Source organism: Carassius carassius, chromosome 20 (genome assembly GCF_963082965.1).
Source record: "Carassius carassius chromosome 20, fCarCar2.1, whole genome shotgun sequence".
NCBI classification, from domain to species: domain Eukaryota; kingdom Metazoa; phylum Chordata; class Actinopteri; order Cypriniformes; family Cyprinidae; genus Carassius; species Carassius carassius.
This window is the reverse complement of record NC_081774.1, coordinates 2771184-2796043: the sequence shown is the minus strand read 5'-3', so window position 1 is coordinate 2796043 and position 24860 is coordinate 2771184. Positions and strand designations below refer to the sequence as shown.

General features: G+C 35.2%; 1 protein-coding gene and 1 long non-coding RNA gene across 3 annotated transcripts in view; one reads left to right on the top strand and one right to left on the bottom strand.

The window, feature by feature from the left end:
* Positions 1–3520: 3520 nt before the first annotated feature.
* scn12aa (sodium channel, voltage gated, type XII, alpha a) overlaps positions 3521–24860 on the bottom strand; it is a 38878-nt gene continuing 17538 nt past the window's right edge. The window contains exons 12-26 of the mRNA XM_059501139.1: positions 24492–24621; positions 23932–24170; positions 23675–23848; positions 21680–22036; positions 18403–18822; positions 13885–14002; positions 13642–13796; positions 13328–13501; positions 10210–10332; positions 9123–9395; positions 7456–7509; positions 6883–7024; positions 6690–6790; positions 6329–6599; positions 3521–6008 (exon numbers count right to left, since the gene is read on the bottom strand). Of these exons, the coding sequence (XP_059357122.1) occupies positions 4810–6008; positions 6329–6599; positions 6690–6790; positions 6883–7024; positions 7456–7509; positions 9123–9395; positions 10210–10332; positions 13328–13501; positions 13642–13796; positions 13885–14002; positions 18403–18822; positions 21680–22036; positions 23675–23848; positions 23932–24170; positions 24492–24621 (3930 nt within the window). The 3' untranslated portion in view covers positions 3521–4809. The remainder of the gene's footprint in view (positions 6009–6328; positions 6600–6689; positions 6791–6882; positions 7025–7455; positions 7510–9122; positions 9396–10209; positions 10333–13327; positions 13502–13641; positions 13797–13884; positions 14003–18402; positions 18823–21679; positions 22037–23674; positions 23849–23931; positions 24171–24491; positions 24622–24860) is intronic.
* On the top strand, positions 11404–24461 carry LOC132096026 (uncharacterized). Of its 2 annotated transcripts, XR_009422535.1 has the most exons (6): positions 11404–11523; positions 11610–11757; positions 21686–21949; positions 23662–23851; positions 23935–24111; positions 24320–24461. It is a non-coding gene; the product is annotated as an uncharacterized LOC132096026 (long non-coding RNA). The 2 variants fall into 2 exon arrangements; XR_009422534.1 differs by lacking the exon at positions 24320–24461 and having other exon boundaries at positions 23935–24312.

Here is a 24860-nt window from a genome sequence, read left to right as displayed (position 1 = left end):
GATGGAGGTCTGTTGATGTGGTTTTATTTACTGCTGCTAATGTAGTAAATGTATCTTGTGTTACCCAAGTTTGGGAATTTCAGATTCTGCTGCCATGTTCAGTATTTTGTTGAATTATTAAACATTACCAGTGTTTATCACTTACAGGTTCTGTTTGCCTTTACTTTAATTTTATAACATTGTGATTTTTAGTGAATAAAAAAATAAGAACGAACAAATTAAAAGATGCATAACACAATTAAAAGGAAAGACCATAACTGCTCGTCAAGCTTAAAAATCTCTTTTATTTTATTTTATTTTTATTCCAATATAAGGCCACCATTGCTGGTCAGACTTGACCTTTAATTGTATTTTATTCCATTTTCTATAGTTAATTAATTTTTAAGTGTTACATATGTACAAAACATAATAATAAAATAATAACTTTAAAAAATAATAAAGATTCTTAACAAAAGAAAAGGAAGGGCCATGGCTGCTGGTCAAACTTAAAATGTTTTATTTTATTCAAATGTAAGAGGCCATAACTGCTGGTTAAAATTGCTTAAATATTTCATTTTATTTTAAAGACCCTGACCACTGGTCAAATTTGACCTCTAAAATGTGTTTTAAAAATTAAAATTTATTTTAATTTTATTTTTTATAAAAAAAAAAATCAGAAAATTTTATTTGTATTTAGATATTTGACACTTTTTGTTTTACATACCAGACCATTTATGTCAGTGAATCGTATCTAGTTTAGACGAAGACATTTATTTTCTGCATTAGTTGAGATTTTTTGAAAATACATTGAACATTGACTGGGGTTATAAGGCTTTTGGTGTTGAGTTGTTATGACTCTGTCCAGCACTGGAGGACAGTGTGTGTTCAGCTGATCTCTCAGCACACACTCATGACAGATGTTGACTGCAAGGTTAGCAGACAGGACATATTGACAGTCCAGATATTTAATAGCTCCGTCCCTGTAAGGATCTAAAACAAGACCTCACTTTCATTACTGTATGAAAATAATTTAATCTATCATCTATGGTTCATCCATACCTGGACCATATACAAATTAAAGGCCTAAAAAGTTCTTAAATGCATAAACAGAATTAAATATTGCATGTAAAAAAAAAATCTTCCTCAGAATTTTTGTCATGTTTTCCACTATATTTAAATCAATAAATTTACTTGGAATGTGAACTGTACACATGAAATCTTGAAATCAATCAAAATTTGCTGCAATTCTCAAATCTCTCCAGTCCACATATTTCAACTGGCTTGACGAGTTTATAGCACGGCTGTGGGCAGAAAGAAAACATCTCTCAGGAGAAAAACTAACGTTAGTAAGTTACGTGACACAGACGAGATGAGATGAGATGAGAAACAGACTGCAACTATGTAAGCTAACCATTTACATTATAAAAAGATGGAAATTAAGGCTTTTGTTGCAGTGTGGAATACTTTCAACAACTTTTTAATGGCTATAGTTCATGCTAAAGTCATGACTTGGTCGTACATCGTTTATTAGTCATGAATATTCAAGATTAAATAATGGGCAGAAAAAAATGGAATGAATTAAAAAGAGCAACAACAACAAAGTGCTTTTTCAGGAAAAGTCTCTTTCTGAGTTCAGTGGAAATAGTCAGGTCAGGATTTCTCCAAACCTTTCTAAGCCAGCACTGCACTGCAACAGATGGATGGCGTTAATTGCATTTTTCCTTTTTTTCCATGGTGGATTATTATGATCATATTTTTTTTTTCTCGGAAAATGGTTCTGTATACATTTGCTTTTGTTTTTCAAGAATTGGAATCGCATTTCCGGCTGTAGTGTTCCATGATGTCAACACATGAACGTTTATTCATTCATGCATTTGTTAAAGGATTAGTTATTATTTCCTATTCCTCAACATACAAATATGCATTACACATATATATATCTCACATGCTTGCTGATTTGGTGCTTTAGTGTTGCTAATTGAAAAACCTATATTTTGTCAAATTCATAATGTAATATTATATATAAAATATAGTTTTATGTTTATTGTGCATACATAATATAATATGAATTTAATATATGATGGAGTCTGCATAAATTATCAATAGTACAATTTCCTACAGGCTTTGACTTATTTGTAATTTCTTTTTTTTTCCTTTTTTTTTGCTAACTTAATCATCAGGCGAGACCAATCAAGCGGAGCTTTTTGATCATTAGCGCAGGGTGACCATGGCAACGGGAACAAAAACACATATATCCTGATTAAGAGGGTTCACATCCTTAAATCCAGGAAGTGAACAAACTTAATCAGTCACTCTGGGACTAATCTAGCACTAATCACATTTACTCGTTGATTGTGTCCTTTTGTGCTCCAAATCAAAAATACAAAAGCACGTTCTGTTTTTTTATTTTCTTTTAAAAATTATCACTTTTTTTGTTAATTTAGATTTTTTTTTTATAGAAGATGACAAATGTGCATGCACGTGTGTATGTAATTATTTATAGTGCATTTTAATCTCTAATAATGGGTTTCCTGTATTCGAGCTTAATCCCGGCCACATGTTCAGATGTTTAAACATCAGATCAATTACGCAGACACATTCATTAAACTGGATTTCTTTAAAGCGATATAGAGACACAAAGAATTCAAATGAAAGCATGTGCAGAAACTGAATAGAGAAACAAAAAAAAGTTTCTTAGCATAAAGTACCAAATAAAATGTAAAAAAAAGTTCAATATATATACTTTTTAAAGCACTTGAAGAATTTTTTTTCCCCAAGAGAATGTAAAAAATAATTGAAAATAAACTCTTAAAACATCACCTTTCCAAAATGGAAAAGGCAGCTGCATTTTTTAAATGTAGCATGATGTAGATCTGTGACTGAGCAAACTGAAGTATGAGTGCATTTGTGTTTAATTAAAACAAGTGATTATTTTCCGCTGAGATTATCCTGAAGGTCCAGCTGGTCTGGAGGATTTGAACACCCTCACCCTGCCCTGGAGAAAGGGCAAACTCCCAGGGGACAAAGCCAATTTGGCTCCCTAACCAAGAGCTGAGAGTACAAACTATATAAAATCAGCAAAAATTTAGAATGCAGCGCTCATTTTTTGGTCAAATGGTGACTAATGTTCAGAAGACAGACAGTAGCTGCTTACAGACCCATGTTCAGGTTGAGAAATTATGAACTTAAAATGGGCCAAGAAAGTATTGTGTTTGTTTGGTGACTCAAAAATATTGAGGATTTCTATTGTTATCAGGACTGTATAAAAATATATACAATATGCATTTAAAGTGCCCTAAAATAACAATGTCCAGTCTAACTACTTGTGTAGCAAATCATAAATCATTGGATCTACTGGATATTTAAAACAGGATATTCATTGTCATACCACAACATCCTGCTTCATGGAAGCATCACAGGCAAGAAAAAAATAGTCAAACAATGTCAATCTACCATATTATATCATTCTAGGCATTCAGCTGCAATTTGTGTGTCAATGTAACATGACAAAATTAGATTGCAAATGTGTGATTATCATCCATCCCTCAGTCCATCAGGATTTTATTCAAATGTAGCCATGATAATTATTATTTATTGTGTTTCATGTTCCATAAATATCCCCTTGAAATAAAATACAACAGAGAGAACAATTTGTGGAAAGGACAGCAGTGTTTCATAAAAAAAGGAGTTGAACACAGAAACTGGTATACCTGTACATGAATGTTGATGATACATCTGTACTTTTCTTCCCATTTGCTTATGTATATTATATTAGTTAATATATAGTTTCAAATGTCACAGAAATGCATTTAATGCTTGTAAATTCATATTCCTGATTTAAAAAAAAAACAGTGATGAGGTTATGCGTAATTAGGACATTCTGAAAATCTTCTTTTATCCAGACTAAAGTATTTCAATGTGCAAAGCTCTTAAATAAAACATAAGAGCTAAAGGTAATTTCAAAGTTTGTATTAAATATAGTTGTATATCCATTATATTTCAGTTAATTCAACATTTTACTGCTGTAAGTTTAGTGAAACAGGATATTTAACCCAAAATAATGTAGGCAATTATGGATTTTTATCCACTGGGAATTGATTTAATCATTAAAAGTGGGTGTTGAATGTCAAAATGGAGCAAAGCTGTTGGAGAGAATGGGTTGAGAAATACATAACATCAGCCAGGAAAGTAGTTTCATTTTGATGAAAGATTACATAGATTCTTTCTTTGGAATAACGCACTACTTGTGCATAATAAAATCAGGAATATGTATACATGTATTTACTTAAGTAGTCCATTAAACCATTTTAAAACACAGTTTCCTACTTGTGTGCAACAAGAAAACAAAAATTCCTCAAACGCTGATAAAAATGCAAGATTATTCACTTTGTAAGAGGAAATTTCCACTGTAGTCAATCCAACTGCATTTAGGGGCTTTTTGTGGTAACGTGATAGTGATAACATTTCTCATTTAATCCTGAGAAATGAAAAACTCTGGGAAAAACTACATGTGGCTGTTAAGCTTTATAGCAAACAACCAAAATAACATCTGTGCAATATTACAGTTGCGATAAGTGCAACAAATCTGAGCTCAAATATATTCTCTACCTGAAAAGGTACATCTTGGATATGTCCATGTATTTTTTTCCGTTTCCCATGATACCATGCCATATTTTGTGACAAAAACAACCGGTTGTCCAAACATTTTCTTGCAGATTAAAAAAGTGAAATCTTGTTTGCATTTGGATTCCTCTTGATCAGACACTTACACATCCAAACATTGTAAAAAAAAAAAAAGCAAGCAAAGATTGGTTACTTAAAAAAGAGTTCCTAAAGAAAGGTCTCATCATATGTCTCTTCTGATTTATGAGGCTCACTGGATTGCAGGTCAGGTTTTAACATCTTCAAATGGTCACTAGGATCCTTTGTTACAGCGTCATAGGACAGCAGCCCCTTCTTGGGACCATAGAGCTCTTTAATCATTGATGCTATAAGTCCTTCCCGCTCCAGGGCGCTGTTCTCTTCCAGCCAGTGTGCGTCTTGGTTTATGTGCCTGTACAGGTAAGACGCCTGCTTCATTTGCCGTCTAATCAGGTGCCGCCGGTAGGCGCGCTGGATCAGGAATGCCGAAATCTCCTCCTGCTTGCGCCGCAGCGTGGTAGTGATGGGCTCGTGGGACAACTTGGAAGGGTTTGCCATCATGAACTTCTCCTCCATTTGCTGCTTCAAAGCGTCCATTTCTCCTGTCTCCCCGAGGACCCGCTTGGTGAAGGCGAACAGGATGTCCAGGCAGTGGATCCTGTCGCCACTGACCATAGGTAGATCCATGTTGATGAGTTTGATTTTGTTGGGTTTGGCGATCCTCAGAGGTTCAGAAAGGCTGTCTGCGAAACTCGAGAGTTTTGAGTACTCAATGAAGTGCGTGGCTTCGACGTCAAACTTCTCCCAAACCTCGTAGAACATCTCAAAGTCGTCCTCGCTCAGAGGTTCAGTGCTCTCCTCGGTGGCCACGCTGAAGTTCTCCAGAATGATGGCGATGTACATGTTGACCACGATCAAGAAGGAAATGATGATGTAGCTGACAAAGAAAGCAATCCCTACTGAGGGGTTGCCGCAATTTCCCTTGGTATTGGTTCCGGTGTTGATGTAACTCGAGCTACATTCTTCCGGAGAGTTGTTGAGAATGGGATCCAGTAGGTTATCCCAGCCAGCTGATGTTGTGATCTGGAAAAGGCAGATCATACTGTTCCCGAAGGTTTCAAAGTTGAACATGTCGTCAATCCCGCCCTGCTTCTTTACATAGGCGAAGTTTGCCATGCCAAAAATGGCATAGATGAACATGACCAGGAAAAGCAGGAGGCCGATGTTGAACAGTGCCGGCAGCGACATCATTAAGGCAAAAAGTAACGTCCTTATTCCTTTAGCTGCTCGTATTAGTCTGAGAACTCGTCCTATTCTTGCCAACCGGATCACTCGAAACAGAGTTGGGGACACAAAGTATTTTTCTATTATGTCAGCAAGGACAATTCCTATGAGGAAGGACAAATTAAAACCAGATATCAACACACAGAAGGTGGATTCGCTTGAAAAACTCTTGAAGAACTGAGAAATGGCTCTATGAACATCTCAGATCACAACAACCCAGTTGAAAAGACAAGCTGGTGTCTCTGCAAAGTTTCTTAACTAACTTAACCAAACCAGCCATTCTTCTTTGGCTTCACCATAACGGTGACCAGATGGACCCGTACCAAAGAGCTAACCAGTATAAACCAAGTTGGTCTTTTCAGGAGGGAAGTATCTTGAATTAGCCACATGTATCACTTACCAGAGTGTAAAGTCGTGCACTTACCAACGATGGACAGAATAACAACTACAAAGTCAAATATGTTCCAACTAATGGTGAAGAAATAGCAGCGGAGGGCAAATATCTTGATGAGGCATTCGGTGGTAAAGATGACAATGAAGGCCAGGTTGATGTTATTGAGAATAGTCTCTTGGCGAGCAGATTGTTCATCGGTCTCGACCATCATGGTTATCATGTTGAGAATAATGAGCATCATGATAGTGATGTCAAAGGCTTGCTTGGACACCAAGTCGAAGAAGAACCCTTGTAAAATGTTCTAGATGGAAATGTTTTTATGGTGAGAAATTTGAAAGGGAACTTGGAATGAGATTTTTTGTTACAAAAATATTCAAATTCTTCATCTTACCACTGGTCTTGGAATTGGTTTCTGTGGCTTTTTCGATCCGAGTTTCTTCATTGCATTGTAGTACTTTTTCTGCTCTTCAGTCATGAATATATCCTGGCCACCTTTAGTACAGAGAAAAGGCGGCTGTTATCTTTTCATGGAACACAATAAATATAAACGAAATGCTTTTAGAAGATAAGTTCAACTTAAACACCTATCATTCTTTTCTGTTGATTGAAGTTATCGATGATGACACCAATGAACAGATTTAAGGTAAAGAAGGATCCAAAGATGATGAAAATGACGAAGTAGAGGTACATGTAGAGGTTTATCTCTTTGACGGGCTGCTCCTCAACCTGACAAACAAGAACAATATAAATCTTAGATACTCATAAATATGGTTTTCTGACAGTCTAAAGCTCTAAAATGAACTTTCTTCAATGGGTTTTTGCAACACCTTGTGTTGAACCCTCAGTATTTGGTTATTTGTAGCACCTTGGGTTTACCCCTGCTCAGGGACTAGGGACTTTTTACCTTAAACCACATAAACACATTACATTACACCAAATACACAAAACAATGTTTTTTTTAGCAACATCATATGACCCCTTTAAAAAGTTCTAGGCCCTCTGAATGGCTTTCTCGACAAACCAGTATTTTTTTGGAGAACTATCTTTTAATTGAAACTATTATTTTTAAAATAATGATAGTTTGTAGTTAATAACCAGGTTATTTTGTGAATTTGGATGCAAGTCATTAATTTCAGGAATGAAATGAACATGCTTACTCCACGGGAATCGACAGCAGCGTACATGACTTCCATCCAGCCTTTGAATGTTGCCTGAAAAACAAAATATTTAAGAATGCTTGAATGTCCATCCTAAAAGAGAAAGATTTTATTTTTTCAAATTTCAGTTTATTCAAATATATGTTCTGCGTCTAGGTGAGCACATTTCTTTTTATGCCTGACAATAGCGAAACTTGGCTTTTTAGTCTGAGGTAATTACGCATTTAAGTTTCATACCTTCTGTGAAGACAAAGAGTTGTGACTCACCAAGAGTCAGCATGAACGCCATTAAGCTAGTCCATTTTTGGATGCTGTTGCCTTGGTTACAGAAATTATAACCTGTGGTGATTGAGAGACTGTTCCTAGAGGTAAATGATAGGTTAAAGCCCAGCGAGGAGTTGCAGGCCCATGAAAAACTCTGGGTGCTTGCCTACCTTAACAAATATGATGATTCTACAGCACACTCACCAAAAGTCCTTCTTAGACTGACTAAACTGTTCAAAATGCCCAGAGTTCAGAACTTAAGATTTGGCTCCCTTTACATTAATGATTTGAATTGGAATGGAACAGCGTCAGATAGGACTTTTCCCTTTTTTGGCTAATTTCCTTAAATTTATAATTTGTAGAATTTCCTTCAGCTTTGTCTTTTATGTCAAATACTTGAATTTAAACAATTACTTCAATACAGTTTTAACAACATCAACAAAAAGCCATCTTTACACTACAAAGGTGGATAAAGCTGCATAACAGATATACTTTAATTGTGCAGGAGCGTTTTTGGTTCCCTAATTTTGAATTTGGGGTTCATTTTTCCAAAACTGACATAATCCTAGACCCTTAGTTCAGGACTAAAACTATCAATACTAGTTCAGTATTTGGTGAAGTACACAATTAGGAAGGCCATCAAAACAAGATGTAATGGTTTAAAATTAAATGAAAAATAAATGTAAAATGTTCTAAAAACATTATGTATTATGTAATGTAATACATAACATTATGTAAACAATATGTTTTGATATTTAATTTCTAATAATAAATATTGACATTAAAATATCTGCAGAAAATGTTTCTAAGAGTAACTTACACAAAAAATTAATCTGAATGCATTATTTAAAACTTTAGTTTCCATTATAATTATACTTCCTTAATACGTAATGTTGTATTCCAGTCATTTTGATTTTCTTTTCCTAAAACATATTGAACTGGCCCTGTAGCATACATGGGGTAGAAGAATACCCTCTAAAAATATAGTTACATTTTTCTACTTTTGGGGAATTTTTTTCTTACCTTGTTATACTTGTTGTATGACCAATCTCCAAAAATGCTTATACATTTTCTGTTTCGCTACATTTTTACCAAATATTGGATTCAATATTTTTGGCAATTTTGAACTTCTTTAGCAACTTTTTAGTTTTCTTTGGATAATTGCTGGGTTTGTATTTTTGGAATTTAATGATCGGCAGTCTCATTGGTCTGAGCTTACGTATTTGTTGATATTATAGCATAATAAAAGAGATTTTCAAGTAATTATTAAATGACTGGTCTTTTTTTTACTGGGAACAAGGGTTAAATTTGAATTTGAATTATAGTTATGCATCCTGTTTGGCAGCTTGGTAAAATCATTCTAAGTGCAATTCTGAATGGAGCACAGCCCTGGAGACACTCACCACCTGCAGAAGTGAGAGGTATCCAAGACCCACATTGTCAAAGTTGACTTTCACTTTGGTCCAGTAGAACTGGGTGTCATTCATGGCCTGGCAGTCACTCTTGTTGTTGACCAGGGTTAAGCTGTGAATGTATCCTGTCCTGTTGACACATTTCCCAAATTTTCCAGCGAAGAGATTTACACCCATGATGCTAAATATGAGCCAGAAGATCAGGCACACCAGCAATACGTTCATGATGGATGGGATGGCCCCGATCAGTGCATTCACCACCACCTGGATGACAGAAAACCATACAGGAAGCAATCATAATGTAACTTCATCCAACCACAGTGCTAGATCACCAAAGCAAATAAATAAATCATATAAAACTTTCTGCTTTTCTCAAGACATGCACATGTAATTTAAACATCTGATTAAACTAAATTGTATCAGCTTTAATGCACTCATGAATATGTCAAAAAAGTTATAATGACAAAACTTAAGTATTCAAAATGCATACAGTAAATTAACTTACAGTATGTAAATACTAAACCTAATACATCAATGAACTTTACATTTAAAAAGTTTATAAAAACAATGTTTTGTTTTTTGTAAACAACAACGTTTCTATGTTTCTGTCTGGATGTATGAAAAACCCACAGGTGTAGCAGAAAACATCCAGTTTTTGTTTGAATTTTCTTCTGTCACTGGTCATAATTCTTAGGATTAAACATTAAAATGTCTTCAGAATCATTCATACATGTGAAAATTGCCAGACAATTGAATAAATAGTTGTGGTCTGGCACAGAGGAAGACAGGAATCATGTCTTTGTGGCAGTTTATCTGATGATTAAGTGACTTCTTCACCTTATGGCTGTCATAAAAGCAAAAATGGAACAAAATGCATCATATTTTGTGAAAGTGTGATGTGCTTGAGCAAAACAGACACTACTATTGCAATCAGTAGTCCAACATTTTTAAGAAATGTATTGGACTTCATTCAACATATACAGGGTGGTATAATCTCAGTGAATTCCCAGTAAACCTGACATGCTTTAATGTGCATCACATTAAGAGAGTTGAAGCGACAGAGAAGACAGGATCTTACCCGCATGCCTTCGAATCTAGACAGGGCCCTCAAGGGCCTCAGAGCTCTGAGAGTCCTCAGAGATTTAATGGCCCCAAAGTCTGAGTAGCCAAGAGAGTTAGCAACCAAGCTAATCAAAGACACCTGCAAGTGGAGAGAAATAAATAACTTTTTAATAAAACACTTAATAAGAATGTTTAAGTTAATATTTATAAAACACTTGAATGGATTTTTATGTTCAATAGACTATAATATGTAACTAGATGCAATTTATTTATAAAATGATTTTTTTTTTTTTTTTGCACTTTTGGGACATTCCATTTCTATAGGATCAGTTTTACAAATCAGTTTAAAACCACAATAGGTTTCCACTCTATTCTACAGTCAGAGAAGGCAGACAGTGTAGAACAGAATGGTTTTCGGTTGTCATGGCAGGTTGTGGCCACAGGGACGGCAGGAATGTGTTCGATGAGGTGAAATGAAGAAAAAACATGGACAAGTATGCATATTTACATCAATGTATTTACCTACATACTCAACTATATATGCATAAGCAATATGCATATATATAAAATAGAGTGAGGTTTTATAAAGAATTTGGGTTTTTCTTAAAAATCATTTATTTTGATCAGATTTTCTTTTGCTTTTTAATAATGTGATTTTCATCAGTCCAAACAGCGTTTAAGATTCATTTTATAGATTCCATTTATGGATTATTAAATGTAGTCCCAAGAATGGTCAGTTCTTTATAAAAAACAATTTCTATAGTTTTCCTGCAATATATCTAAAGAAGATATTTCTGTGCAATTTGCTCTCAAACACAACTTCAAATAAAATACATATAAAAGTACAAAATTTAATAATAAAATAATATAAAACAAAATTAAATATGGATTTCAGCTTAAATGCTCTTTAAATGTATCATAATAAGACATCTCACTGTAATGTACCTTTAAAATGTCAATTCTTGATTTTATTAAAGCAACACTATGTAATTTTTTCTGTGTTCAAAATTTGCAAAATGTATATAATGAGCGAGTACATCATAAATTCATCTACCAAACCGCCTTTTTCTCTCCAAATCTCTACGGTACGTATAGAATAAGTGATTATTTTTGGACTATTGTGGCCTGTTCGGGTCGTCACTGCTGTGGAGTAACACATACCTGCGTGAATCGCCATAGACATAAATTTGGAGAAGTAGCTCCGGTTAGAATGTTCTTCTGTGGGATGCGTGCATTTGTGTTTATTAATCGCTAGAAATCCAAAATGCACATAGTGTTGCTTTAACAGTCTTAAATGTAACGAATCTTCTCCAGATAATTATTTGATACAGTGAGTATATTCTGATATAAAAGCCAAGGTCCTGTGGGAATAATTAACATTAAACATATCAAGCTTGACACCATGTTAAATTACAGGTCGAAATAAATTGCTGACAGAGAGACGGTGGCATTTATATCTCGGCGTGGATGAGAAGAGAACCGCAGCTGAGACACATGTGAACTGTGAACTTACCCTATGGTTAAAGGTGTGTGTGGAGATCTGTGTGGGTCAGATGAGCATCAGGTGAGACACACTTGTGTTTATTTGAGCTACTCCAGATGCTGTGCCAGCTGTTTTATCCAGTGTGTTCATTTGTAGTTGTTTTATGTGTATTTTGTGCAGTTATCTCTGTGTCTGGATGTGTTTGCCATAAAATCTCAATTCTGATATCACTCTGAATACACTATACACTGTGCCAGTAACACAAAACCAGAATGATACAAAACTAAAACTTGCAAACAAAAGTCAACAAATTCAAAACTTCAAACTGAAATTGTATTATTATGTCTTTAATCTCAATTATGGATGGCTTAGATAGATTCTAAATTCTGGCTATATTAAGTTACATGCTTGTTACACATAAACAGTCTACTGTACAGTTTGACAAATTAAATCTTTTATTTGTGGATGAACTGTTCTAGAATCCAACATTTGTGTTCAATCAATAGGCCACGTCTGTGTCCATTTCATTCATTCATGATTTGTGCTAAAATTGCTGTAATCAACAGCCTTCGCTACAGCAAATGGTTTTTGCAGTTTTCTAGCCAGAAATGTCCTCATTTTAAACCAGTCGAATTTGTTTTACTTTTATTGCTTGTGTAATAGCAAAATATAGTACACTGTCAAAAACTATTTTTTGAGTCACCTTAAAAAGCTTTGTCACCCCACTGCTTTAAAATGTTTTGTTATTTTATTTTTTTCTGTGTTAGGCAGTTGTTTCAACGTGTTTTTGACTTGAAACAACAGTTATACTAGTAAAGTACTTTCAGCTTAGTTGAGGGCCAATAAACTTATATAATATATATATATATATAAAAGAAGAATTATTTATTCTCATTCTCAATGTTGAAAACAGTTGTGCTACTTCATATGTTTTTTGGAAATTGATAAATTGATTTTCTTTTTCAGGATTCTCTGGTGTAAGTTCAAAACAAACGCATTTATTTGAAATAGAAGTCTTTTGTAGCATTATATACAGGTGCATCTCAATAAATTAGACCAGAGACTTCAACCAAAGACTTAAACTACTTCAGTCTGTGTGCATTGAATTTATTTAATACACAAGTTTCACAATTTGAGTTGAATTACTGAAATAAACTTTTCCACGACATTCTAATTTACTGAGATGGACCTGTCCATCTTTACTGTCCCTTTTGATCAATTTAATGCATCACTGCTGAATTATTGTTACTGTAAAGTATTTCTTTCTTTTTTTTTAATCGTACTGATCCTAAACTTTTGAATAGAAGTTTATTACAGTTTTGACAAAAATATTAAGCAGCACATCTGTTTTCGACATTGATTATAATAAGAAATGTTTCTTGTGCAGCAAATCAGCATATTAGGAAGATTTCTGAAGGATCATGTGACACTGAAGACACTGAAGAAAATTCAGCTTTGCGCCACAGGGATAAAATACATTTTAAAATATATATAAAAAATTAATGTTTGACTATAAATGCAACCTTGGTGAACATAATATATTCTTTTATTTATTTATTTATTTACTTTTAAATGTAATTATTCCAAACTTTGCCTAACATATCAAAGTGCAACTGTTCTACATTGCTCCAGAGAAGATTCTTCTACTCACATCCACAATCAGGAAGTCCAGCCAGCACCAGTAGTTAGTGAAGTATTTCTTAAAGCCATATGCGATCCACTTCAGAAACATCTCCAGCACAAAGATGTAGCTGAACACCTTATCAGCATATTCCAACACCACCTTCACCACCTTCCTCTGTTCAATGTAAATGTCTTCAAATGCCTGACCACAAGAAGAATATCATACCACAGTAAGACCAGGACTAGCTACACATTCAATTACAATATGCGTGAATTACATTAGTATTTGACTTCAAAACAGTATGGAATAGTTAAAGTTCACTGTTCAGCATGTTTCCTCACCAGAGCTCCACTGCTGAGGAGGATCATGAAGATGATGAAGGTCTCAAACCAGCTGTGTTCCACTATCTGATAGCATGTCTTCCTCAACCTCCACCATGCTTGACCAAGACCTCTCGTCGTGTTGATATTGCAACACTTACAGCGCTGTATACAGACTGGAGAGATACAGAGAGATCAGCTCCTGACAAGATACAGTATGTCAAAGTGGAAGCAATGGCCACAGGAGTTTCATTATATCCTTACACTCAGGGAAACACTCTTCTGGATCCATGCCATCATCTGCCATCTCAGAATATTCCTCCTCATCTTCCCCAGGCTTCCTCAGGTCCACAGTACTTCCTTCAGAGAGGCTGACGACTTCCTGTTGAACGAGACCGCAAAGCTTGCATTGAGTTTCAAATAAAAATGGACTTCAAAACCAATCATTTTAAATGAAAGAGGTCTCATGCTCACCAAGGCTTCATTTATTTTATTTATTCATTTATTCATTCATTCATTTATGAAAAATACAGCAAAAATATGAATATTGTGAAATATTATTACAATTTAAAATAACAGTTTTCTATTTGATTATATTTTAAAATGTAATTTATTCTTGTGATGCAAAGCTAAATTTTCAGCAGCCATTACTGAAAGGATATTCTGTGTTTATATGCTCAAATCCCACATGCAAAGCATACTCATATTCCCATATTCCATCATATTCCCACTACAACTAATGATTAATGTGATGCATATGCTATCATTTATGTTCTTGGCTTCATATAAACTAGTACTGAATCTGTTAGTTAAATATTTTAGTTGTTAAATGCACAATTTTGGTGCAATATTTGCACATATGCTGTAAAGCCAGGAAATCAGCATTGATTGAAAAATCCTCAGGGTTTGGCATGGAAAATGCAGAGAGTTAATAGAATGCATGCATCCCAAGTTACATATGGTGCAATGCTAGCATACGCATCTAATCCACGAGCGCACAAGTCAAGGTCTGTGACCTCCAGTATAATCTGAGATGGTGATAGCGAGAGAGCTGTTCTAAATCTGCCTGAATGCACACTCATTCTTCTTTCTTTTTCTACATAGACAGTGGGCCTTCTTAATACAATTTTGATGGGATTTTCTCTGCATGTAATGGCAACATATTTAAAATGATTTACAGAGATTACTGGCCCAAAGGTGCCAGCACAATCCAATAGCGCTGTTTATGTAATCCCACATTATGAGACGGGCAGTGTGTGTGTGTGTGTGTGTCTGATGCACACTTGTTGGCTGCTTTTACTTCACCCACCCTACTCTGACCTATTTAATAATAATAATAAATTAAGGAAAAAATATAAATTATAAAAAAAAACCTACATAGGCAAAAATGACACTAAAAGCTATACAGTGCAAACTACAAAATGTTTAAGCCTTTCATACTTATTCAGTCAAAACTAAACTTGACTGATGGAATGTATGTAAAAATGACCTCCTAAATCTATGCTTTATGATTAAAAAGGACTTACTCTGTATCTGTTCATTCTTCATCTAATAATTAATGCAATGCATATGCTACCATTTAGGTGCTTAGCCTTGTATGGTGCATTTGTTGGTGCACACAATGTTGAGGCATTTTTGCAATGATCAGCCAGATTAAATCTCCCATGTAAATGCGTAGTAACTAATGTTAATATTGTAAAAAAAAAATAAAAATACAAATACAAAAAAAAAAAAATGACTGCTGTATTTTATGTTATAATGCTGTTTTCAGTTCAAATTGTGCAGATATTTAAAGGTTTAGTCAAAAGTGGTGTCTTGAGGACTCATTAAGACTTTGCTTGCATGCCTTTATAAAGTCCACGAGGACTTTTTGCAGCAACATTTGTACATTTCGAATGAGTCACAACAAAATGTGTCACCAGGTCAATGATTCAACATCATCTTGACAGGCCATAAAAAATAAATAAATGCAGTGACTTTGGTTTTCAAAAAACACAATGGACCAACACCAGCAGATGACATTGCACCCCAAATAATCACAGACTGTGGAAACACTGGACTTCAAGCAACTTGGGCTATGAGCTTCTCCACCCTTCCTCCAGACCACTGGGCAACAGTCCAGTTCTTCTTCTCCTTAGCCGAGGTAAGACGCCTCTGATGTTGTCTGTGGTTCAGTAAATCTCTTGACACGTCTGTGTGTGGTGGCTCTTGATGCCTTGACCCCAGCCTCAGTCCATTCCTTGTGAAGTTCACTCAAATTCTTGAATCGATTTTTCTTGACAATCCTCATAAGGCTGTGGTTCTCTCAGTTGGTTGTGCATCTTTTTCTTCCACACTTTTTCCTTGCACTCAACTTTCTGTCAACATGCTTGGATACAGCACTCTGTGAACAGCCAGCTTCTTTGGCAATGAATGTTTGTGGTTTACTCTCCTTGTGAAGGGTGTCAATGATTGTCTTCTGGACAACTGTCAGATCAGCAGTCTTCCCCATGATTGTGTAGCCCAGTGAACCAAACTGAATTTTGAAGGCTCAGAAAACCTTTGCAGGTCTTTGAATTTAATTAGCTGATTGGCATGTCATCATATTCTAATTTGTTGAGATTGGTAGGTTTTTGTTAAATGTGAGCCAAAATCATCACATTTAAAAGAACCAAAGACTTAAACTACTTCAGTCTGTGTGCATTGAATTTATTTAATACACAAGTTTTACAATTTGATTTGAATTACTGAAATAAATGAACTTTTTCCCCGACATGCTAATTTATTGAGATGCACCTGTATTTCCTCATACTGAGATGTAATTTGGAATTTAACTGTTTCACATGGACCTATGTTGTTGTAGTTTTATAATTCACTATCCCACCATTTTATACCGATATTCCCTGCACTCCTCTCCACTGCCCGTTTCTCTTATATAACAAATATGGCGTCTGGTGGGTTCACCTTGTCTGCTTTTGCAGCTTATCAGCTTATGAATCTGCATGCCCCCCCGCCCCCCACGTCTACGGCCGCTGGCTCGCTCACTCACATGTGACATCATATCATCTCTCTGGCCTCTGACCCCACTTGCTCGTTTGAGCTCCCGGTCACTCACAATAGGGATAAACCAATGAGCCATTATATGCTGTAAATGAAGGATTTAGGGTTATATAACTAATTGGTCCTGATGTTAAATTGAACAGTGGAAAAGCAAGTCAGATGGCATTATATCAATATAAAATATTATATGATGTCAAACCACTGTTAATTTCAAATTTTAGTGTTTTTTTTTATCAGATGCACCACACTAATTGGAGATTGTTGTCAAATTATGAATTTTAGATCCCCTTCACAGAAACGAAATAAAAATTATGGTAACTTAATTATAGGGTCCAATTCTCACTAATAACTAGTCACTTATTAGCATGTCTTTTATTAACATGTTGGCTGTTTATTAGTGCTTATAAAGTACATACAGTATAATGCATGACATCCATAATCCTACCCAATACCCTAAACTTAACAACTACCTTATAAACTATTAATAAGCAGCAAATTAGGAGTTAATTGAGGCGAAAATAATAGTTAATGGTTAGTTAATAGTGAAAATTGGACCTTAAAATAAAGTGTGACCAAAATTATTCTGGTTTCCATTAACAATTCTTTTTATACTTCTATACTGTCTGTAATTTGACATGACAAAAATAGCAGCCAATCAGAGTGAATTACCCAACCGATTCAAAACAATAACTCATGAGTTTCAGACTAATTTGTTTTGAACAATGCAGAAATGGTTCATATAGTCATTTGCTAATGAATCAGACTACACAACCATTTTTCTTTTTTTGTAATATTAAATTTAAAGTACTCATTTATTATAAACAAATGTTGCAGCAGTTCAGAGAGTGAATTGACCAACCTATTTCAAATCAATATCTAAGGAGTTTGAGATTAATTTGTGAATTAATTCTTATCCATTAAAAAGAATAATCTCATATGAGTCACACAGCCTTAAAAACTAAATAAATGACCTCATAAACAAAAAAAATTACTGTTCTATTTGTGAATTTCAATTAAATTTATTACATTAACAATTCTTTAATAGTTTTAAGAAAGCAGAAATTGTTGGTCCTGACTATCCTAAACAACAATGACTTTGGTCAAATAATAAAAAATAAAAAGAAAACTTATTATTTACTTTACATTATAAAGTTCAAGTGAATCAGAGAGTGAATTAACCAACCGATTCAAATCATTATGTGAATCACTATGTAACTTGTGTTTTGACCAGTGCATTAAAGGGATAGTTCACCCAAAAATTAAAATTATGTTTTACTCACCCTCAAGGCATGAAGGCATATATGATTTTCTTCTTTCAGACGATTTCAATTGAAGTTACATTTAAAAGAAAAATTCCTGGATCTTCCAAGGATATTTTTTTTTACAAAAATGCATCGATTCACTTCTAGAGGTCTTTATTCTCCCCCCGGAGCCATGTGAGGCCCTGTTTATTATGGATGGATGCGTTTTTATTGGGCATCTTTTGGAGTGTTGAAAAAAACACCAACTCCCATTATAAAGCCTGGAAATATAACTCAGATTGTATTCGTCTGAAAGTCACATAGACCCACATGCACATAGGATGCCTTAAGGGTGAGTAAATCATGGGGTAATTTTCATTTTTGGGTGAACTATACCTTTAAAAGGAGTCGACTCATATGAGTCATTTGCTCATTGATCGGAATAAACAACTTCAAGGACCTTATGAACCAAACTTATAAATCACCTCTCATAACCTCTCACCGGTTTCTGATCTTCATCCTCTGATGTCTCTGTCTCCTCATCTTCGTCCTCCTCAGTGAATTCCACATCTGACTCTCCTGGTGCAATCGGGACACAGATGGTGAGGTTGGGATTGGTCATGTAACTGTCCTCTCCTTCTGGAGTAATGTACTTCCCTCCATGCCACTCTAAACTTCCCACGCCGCCGTTGCACTCAGTGTGGTTCTCTTTCATTGACACCTGCACCTCTTTGGCCTTCTGTCTGTGCCGTGCCAAGTTCCCATTGAAGAGATCTTTGATGGCATCCAGCAGCCAAGAGAAACCAAAGTGGATTCGACTGATGGCTATCTGAAGGTTGTTCATTTCTCCGTCATCATCGGGTGCTGACAGGTTATCAGAGCTGAAGGAGCTCAGCAACAGGGCCAAAAACAGATTCAACACCTAGAGAGAAATCAAGAATACAGATCTGTAAGCAAATGATTTGATTTGGATGCAATGAATTTGGAAATGTTTTGATGAACAGTGGTACATTTACTGAAATGGCATTTACTAAATCCTTATATCCGACTAGGATATTGTAAGCGAAGCAACATATTTTTGGTTGATCTAAAAACCTTCAGTGCAGTCTGTGTTTCTGGGAACAACAGTCTTTATAAGATAAGCCTTTGTTCAATTGCAGGAATGTCAACAATTTGTCAAACAAAAAAAATTCCCATGTTCATCATAACAGGCTTTTTTTCTTGCAGTCTGGTCTATTGTAAGAGCCACTTTGTGGGTTGCATGGAAACCTGATTAGTTGCACTCTGACCTGTAATCACACTAGACAGCAAAGATAATCCCAAACTGACTTGTGCCAAGAAAGAAGGAGAAGTGATAACAGATTCCTGTAAAGCTTGATAGAAGTGGTCACTATGAGCTATTGCTTTCAGAATATGTAAAAACAACAGGCCTAACCTAATGTTATAAAATATATATTTTTAATACTAATCAATATCTGTTTGACATTAAGTCAGATTCAAAAATGTAAAATGTATCTATTTTACCGTTGTTGAGGTCATCGAACTTGCATCTGATAGGTGTAATCGTTGTAAGATTCACTGCTTCTAAGATTTAAACCGTGTGTTAAAATAGTGTAGACAGAACACTAATCGCATCCTTTCAACTAACTAAAACTAAACAAATTATTAGTGAAAATATTTATAACCTTTTTACTATACAAAACCATTTAAGTGCACGGAGTCTGTGTGCTACAAACTCGATGCGCATTTCTCACACAGAATGAACCAACTATGCGATTCCCACTAAGCATTTAAAGTTTGTTACTAGAATAATCTCCTCACAAAACCGCAAAAATAAATGTGTAGATTAATAATAATGGAACATTGCTTAAGATAGGTGATTCGAAGTCTGAAAGTAATTATCTAAAATACAATGTTGAATGCGGAGAATTTCACGAACTAGAAGCGCCAAATGCACTTCATTTTGAGACTACCAGTAAACATAATATGCATTTAAGTAAATGAGACAGATGTTGATACAGTAACAGCCATGACCGATTTAGTGAGCCATAAGTGAATTTGATTCAAAACGGTCACCCGTGTGTTTTTTTTAATGAGTCTTTGCAAGAACCGATTCACACAAGTCATTTATTCGTAAATGGGACTGCACTGGTTACACGTAGCCCACCCTACTTCAAACTCATATCAACAACTATTCGACCTTATTAATCAGTTGTTGGTGAACTAGTCAACCATACTGATCCATCTTTGGAATCACATGATTGTGAGTACATTACATTTACATTTATTCATTTAGCTGACACTTTTATCCAAAGTGACTTACAATTGCTATATATGTCAGAGGTTGCACGCCTCTGGAACAACTAGGGGTTAAGTGTCTTGTTCAGGGACACATTGGTGTCTCACAGTGGATTCAAACCCGGGTCTCTCACACCAAAGGCATGTGTCTTATCCACTGCGCCAACATCACCCCTTTTATGTAAATAAAAATGTTCTGCGTGAACTATTTGTATATGGCCCAGTTTAGATTTAAGGTTATACCTTTCTACACTGATGTTTGATGAATTATGGTTTGTGCTTAAAATCAAACAAACACCAAAAACAGACAGTACATATAGTGTAGTACAGAAACATACAGGACAAATAGACAGTAAATAAAAAGGACTTATTTCACACATCATACTCTTTTTTTTTTTTTGTCTATTTCAGAAAGAACCAAATTTAGTGACAAACAGCTATTTCTGATGTGTTTTACAACATTTCTAGAGTACATAAGTTGCTAGTTATGATTTGGAAAAGCCAGAAGAGGATAATAATGTATACTTAAGTGTACTTAAGCACAAGCCTGTGGACCTATTCCACAAATGTGTCTCTAAGCAACACACAACAGGGGACTTCTGGGTAAAATATGGAGGTTAAAGCTAAAATTTGCTGATTTATTTTCTTGGAAATGACCTTAGTCAGGCTATACTAGTGCAAAACAACTGTATAGCCAATGAACCCAAACATTTCTATCCCTCACTCATCAGCCTAAATATGGTTCATTTATTTTATGTTTACAGTCATCTGCCAAATACATTTGGAAATCTATATATACAGTATGATGATAAATGTCAACCATGATTCACACACCTTTTGAGAAGAATTTTCTGGTTTGTGCATGTTGTCTTACTATTTTAAAACTTGTCACTTTATAGAACAAAATTGCTACCATGACATCATGTGTGCTTTTAGAACAGTCGTCATGAAAACAGGAAAACTTAGGAAGGGAAGCTTAGTGGCATCTCATTTTCCGGGAAAAGACCTTCAGTTACTCTTCTTAGAAGTATTTTCTGGTCACAACTGGATCACAGAAGAACATCTGGGAGAATTAAGTAATATTTCTCTAATTCCATCTTGTGTATCCTCACAGTCTGAGATTTTTCTCAGGGTATGATGGTTTATCTTCAAAATATATTGAAATGTAAAGAATAAGAAACCAGGCATCCAAAAACTATTTGACAATTGAGAGATGCACAAGGAATACAAACTGACATGCATATTTATGGCGATTGAATATTTAAAAGCTGCTTACATATTATTTTTATTTATAGTATTTAACATTTAACAAGAATATGTAAAGGGTTAATGAACAGTCAGCTGACCACTGTTGCAAGTTCTAAATTATTTATGGTATGCCTTATAAATAATTTATTTTTTAAATAACGAATCAATGAATGGACATGAAATGTTGATATGAGATTAGATTATTTTATTATGTGAGAAGATATCATTCTTACCACTAGGTTTCCTATGACCATGACCAGCATGAAGACCAGAATGCAAAGCGGCTGTCCGGCCACCTCCATACAGTCCCACATGGTCTCAATCCACTCTCCGCACAAGACCCTGAACACGATGAGGAACGAGTGGAAGAAATCCTTCATGTGCCAGCGAGGAAGCGTGCAGTCGTAGCTGATCTTACACACACAGTCCTGATAGTTCTTTCCAAACAGCTGCATGCCCACCACAGCGAAGATGAAGACGATGATGGCCAAGACCAGAGTCAGGTTTCCCAAGGCACCCACAGAGTTACCGATGATCTTTATCAGCGTGTTGAGGGTTGGCCATGACTTTGCAAGTTTAAAAACTCTCAGCTGAGGACAAAATACAGAATACGTTTCATTTCAACGTGAAATCAAAATTGATCCTATTTACTTTCTTAAAGGAACAGTTCACCCAAAAAGAAAATTTGTTGAAGTATTCACCCTCAGGCCATCCATTGTAGATGAGTTTGTTTCTTTATCAGAACAGATTTGGAGAAATTTAGCATTATGTTACTTGCTCACCAATGGATCCTCTGCAGTGAATGGGTGCCGTCAGAATGAGAGTCCAAACTGCTGATAAAGACTTCACAATAATCCACATCTTGTGATGTGAAAAGCTGCATGTTTGCAAGAAACTAATTCATCATTAAAGTGTTTGAACTTCAATTTGTCATTTCTGGCCAAAATACTCAATAATCGGTAATAACACTTCATCCAGTGAAAAAGTCCATCCCCCTGTTCTCTCTCACATCGAAATCCACTGAAATAATTGTTTAGAATTGTTTGGGACTGTTTTAAAAGTATCTGAATGATGGATTTGTTTCACTTCACAAAATGTTGACTAATGGACAAAAGTTTTTTGGATTACTTGTGGATTATTTTTATGTTTTTATGAGCTGTTTGGACTCTTATTTTGACGCTACCCATTCACATAAGAGGATCAATTGGTGAGCAAGTAATGTAATGCTAAATTTCTCCAAATCTGTAGATGAAGAATCAAACATGCATACATCTTACATGGCCTGAGAGCGAGTACATTTTTGATCAGTCATGTAATTTGACACCAAAAATAGTCTTTGTTTTCAGTTGATGTCACTGTTTTTCATGTAAATTCTCATTTTATTTTAGCTAAAGCATGGCCTATATTCAGTTTGCAATGTGACTGATGTTGAACTAAAAGAAAGTGTAGCCCACTTTTTGAGATCTCAACTCCAACATATTTAATCTCACTAATGGATAAAGGATTACCGCTCGGCCAAATATGCACATGTGGGTGCAGCCATGAAAAAAGTCATTTTTAATATACATACACAGTACTACTTAACAACAGTATTTATCGCAATACAAAAGGATGTTAAAAGCTCTGTGCAGCTTTAATCTGATAATAAATAGCAAGACAATTGAGTTTAAAGGGGTCAGACAAATTCAGATAGCCTGCATGCTGCGTTTTGTCACATAAACTGCATTTTACATCACATAAATACTGATGTGTTGATATTTAAAACTTTGTTGGAGTATATATTCTAATGCCTTCTAATTGCAGACTATAGATTCAAACACTGATGTCAGTTCAAGATCATTGCAATACTGAATTGTTTAAAGCTACTTTTTTTTTTCAAAACTGTCCTCTCTGAATGATACATACTAATAGTTCTTTGCTGCAAAAATAAACTAATTTGAATATTGTGATTAATGCATTTTTTTAGTTGGCCATAATGACATTTAGTTTTACAATCCTTGTCTTGGGATTTGTGAATATATGAGTGCATTTGAACAAAAAAACGGTGCTCATTTCTGTGGAACAGTTCAAACACACTGCTTCAGTTACTTCACTGATTCCAAACTCTGATTCAATGATTCTTGTATCTATATGGCATTTTCTCATAAATTGCACATGTGGCAATCCTCAGTGTCCATTCTAGTGAATTTACTACAGTATGTCTATTTCCAAGCAGAGTTGAAGTTTACCAGTCTGAACGAGCGGAGGACAGATAGACCCTCCACGTTGGAAAGGCCCAACTCCATCAGACTCAAACAAACAATAATTCCATCAAAGATGTTCCAGCCTTGCTGAAAGTAATAGTATGGATCCAGAGCGAAGATCTTCAGCACCATCTCTGCCGTGAAGATTCCAGTGAACACCTGGTAAGCAAGAACAAAACTTTACATGAATATTAGAGAAGCAAAGAAACAGGGCTGTTTGAGATGCCATTGTTTGTCCTCACCAGGTTTCCAACACTCAGCATGCTGTTGAATTCATCAGTCATGGGGTAGTGCTCTAGCGCCATGAACAATGTGTTCAGAACAATGCAAATGGTGATTGCAAGATCCAGGAAAGGGTCCATCACCATGACTTTAAGCCCTTCCTTCACTCTCAGCCAGGCAGGAGAACATGTCCAAATCAGGTACTTCTTCGCAAATTCATACCAGCATGGAGGACATTTCTGATTGGCCTCTTCTAGTTCTAAGAGGAGAAATTAAAATCATTAAATGAGTAACTGAAAAGAAACATGGACATTAAGGTAAGATGATGTTTGATACTTCGAGTGTTTTAGATAAACTGATTTTAAATTTGAAACATCCTTTTGTAGCTAAATTATTTCTCCTCGATAGCCGTGAGATTAAATGGAGAACAATCAGAAAGGTACAAACATCAGCAATCAAAAGTGAGAATTCTCAAACATTTCTCATTAAAATCTTCTGAGATTTTATATATTACAGCATGTCAACAATTGTCTCATTTGTGTCTTTTTTTTTTTTTCAAAACAATTTTAATCTGTCACACCCTCTATGGCATCACTGAAGAAGCTGACAGAGCTCAGTCCTCTCTTCCTGCGAGGGGGCGGGACTTCCTCCTGCAAGTCAACGGTCAGCTTGGCAGCTGGAGAGCTCTGCTCATTCTGAAACACTGGCTCCTGTCAATCACAGTGAACATCAATACGTCAAAACTTTTCCAACACCTAGTAAAGCTGTATTCAGACTAAAGTGGGACCTCGTAAGTGACTGATTTGAAACGTTCCTCAAAAGCTGCTACTATTGGCACAATATTTTAACAAGCTTACACTCTATTGGTTAACCCTGAAATAATAGTTAGAAAAAATCTATTTTTTTTTTGAAGATTACTGTATCTTTAGATTAAATATAAAAAACAGTT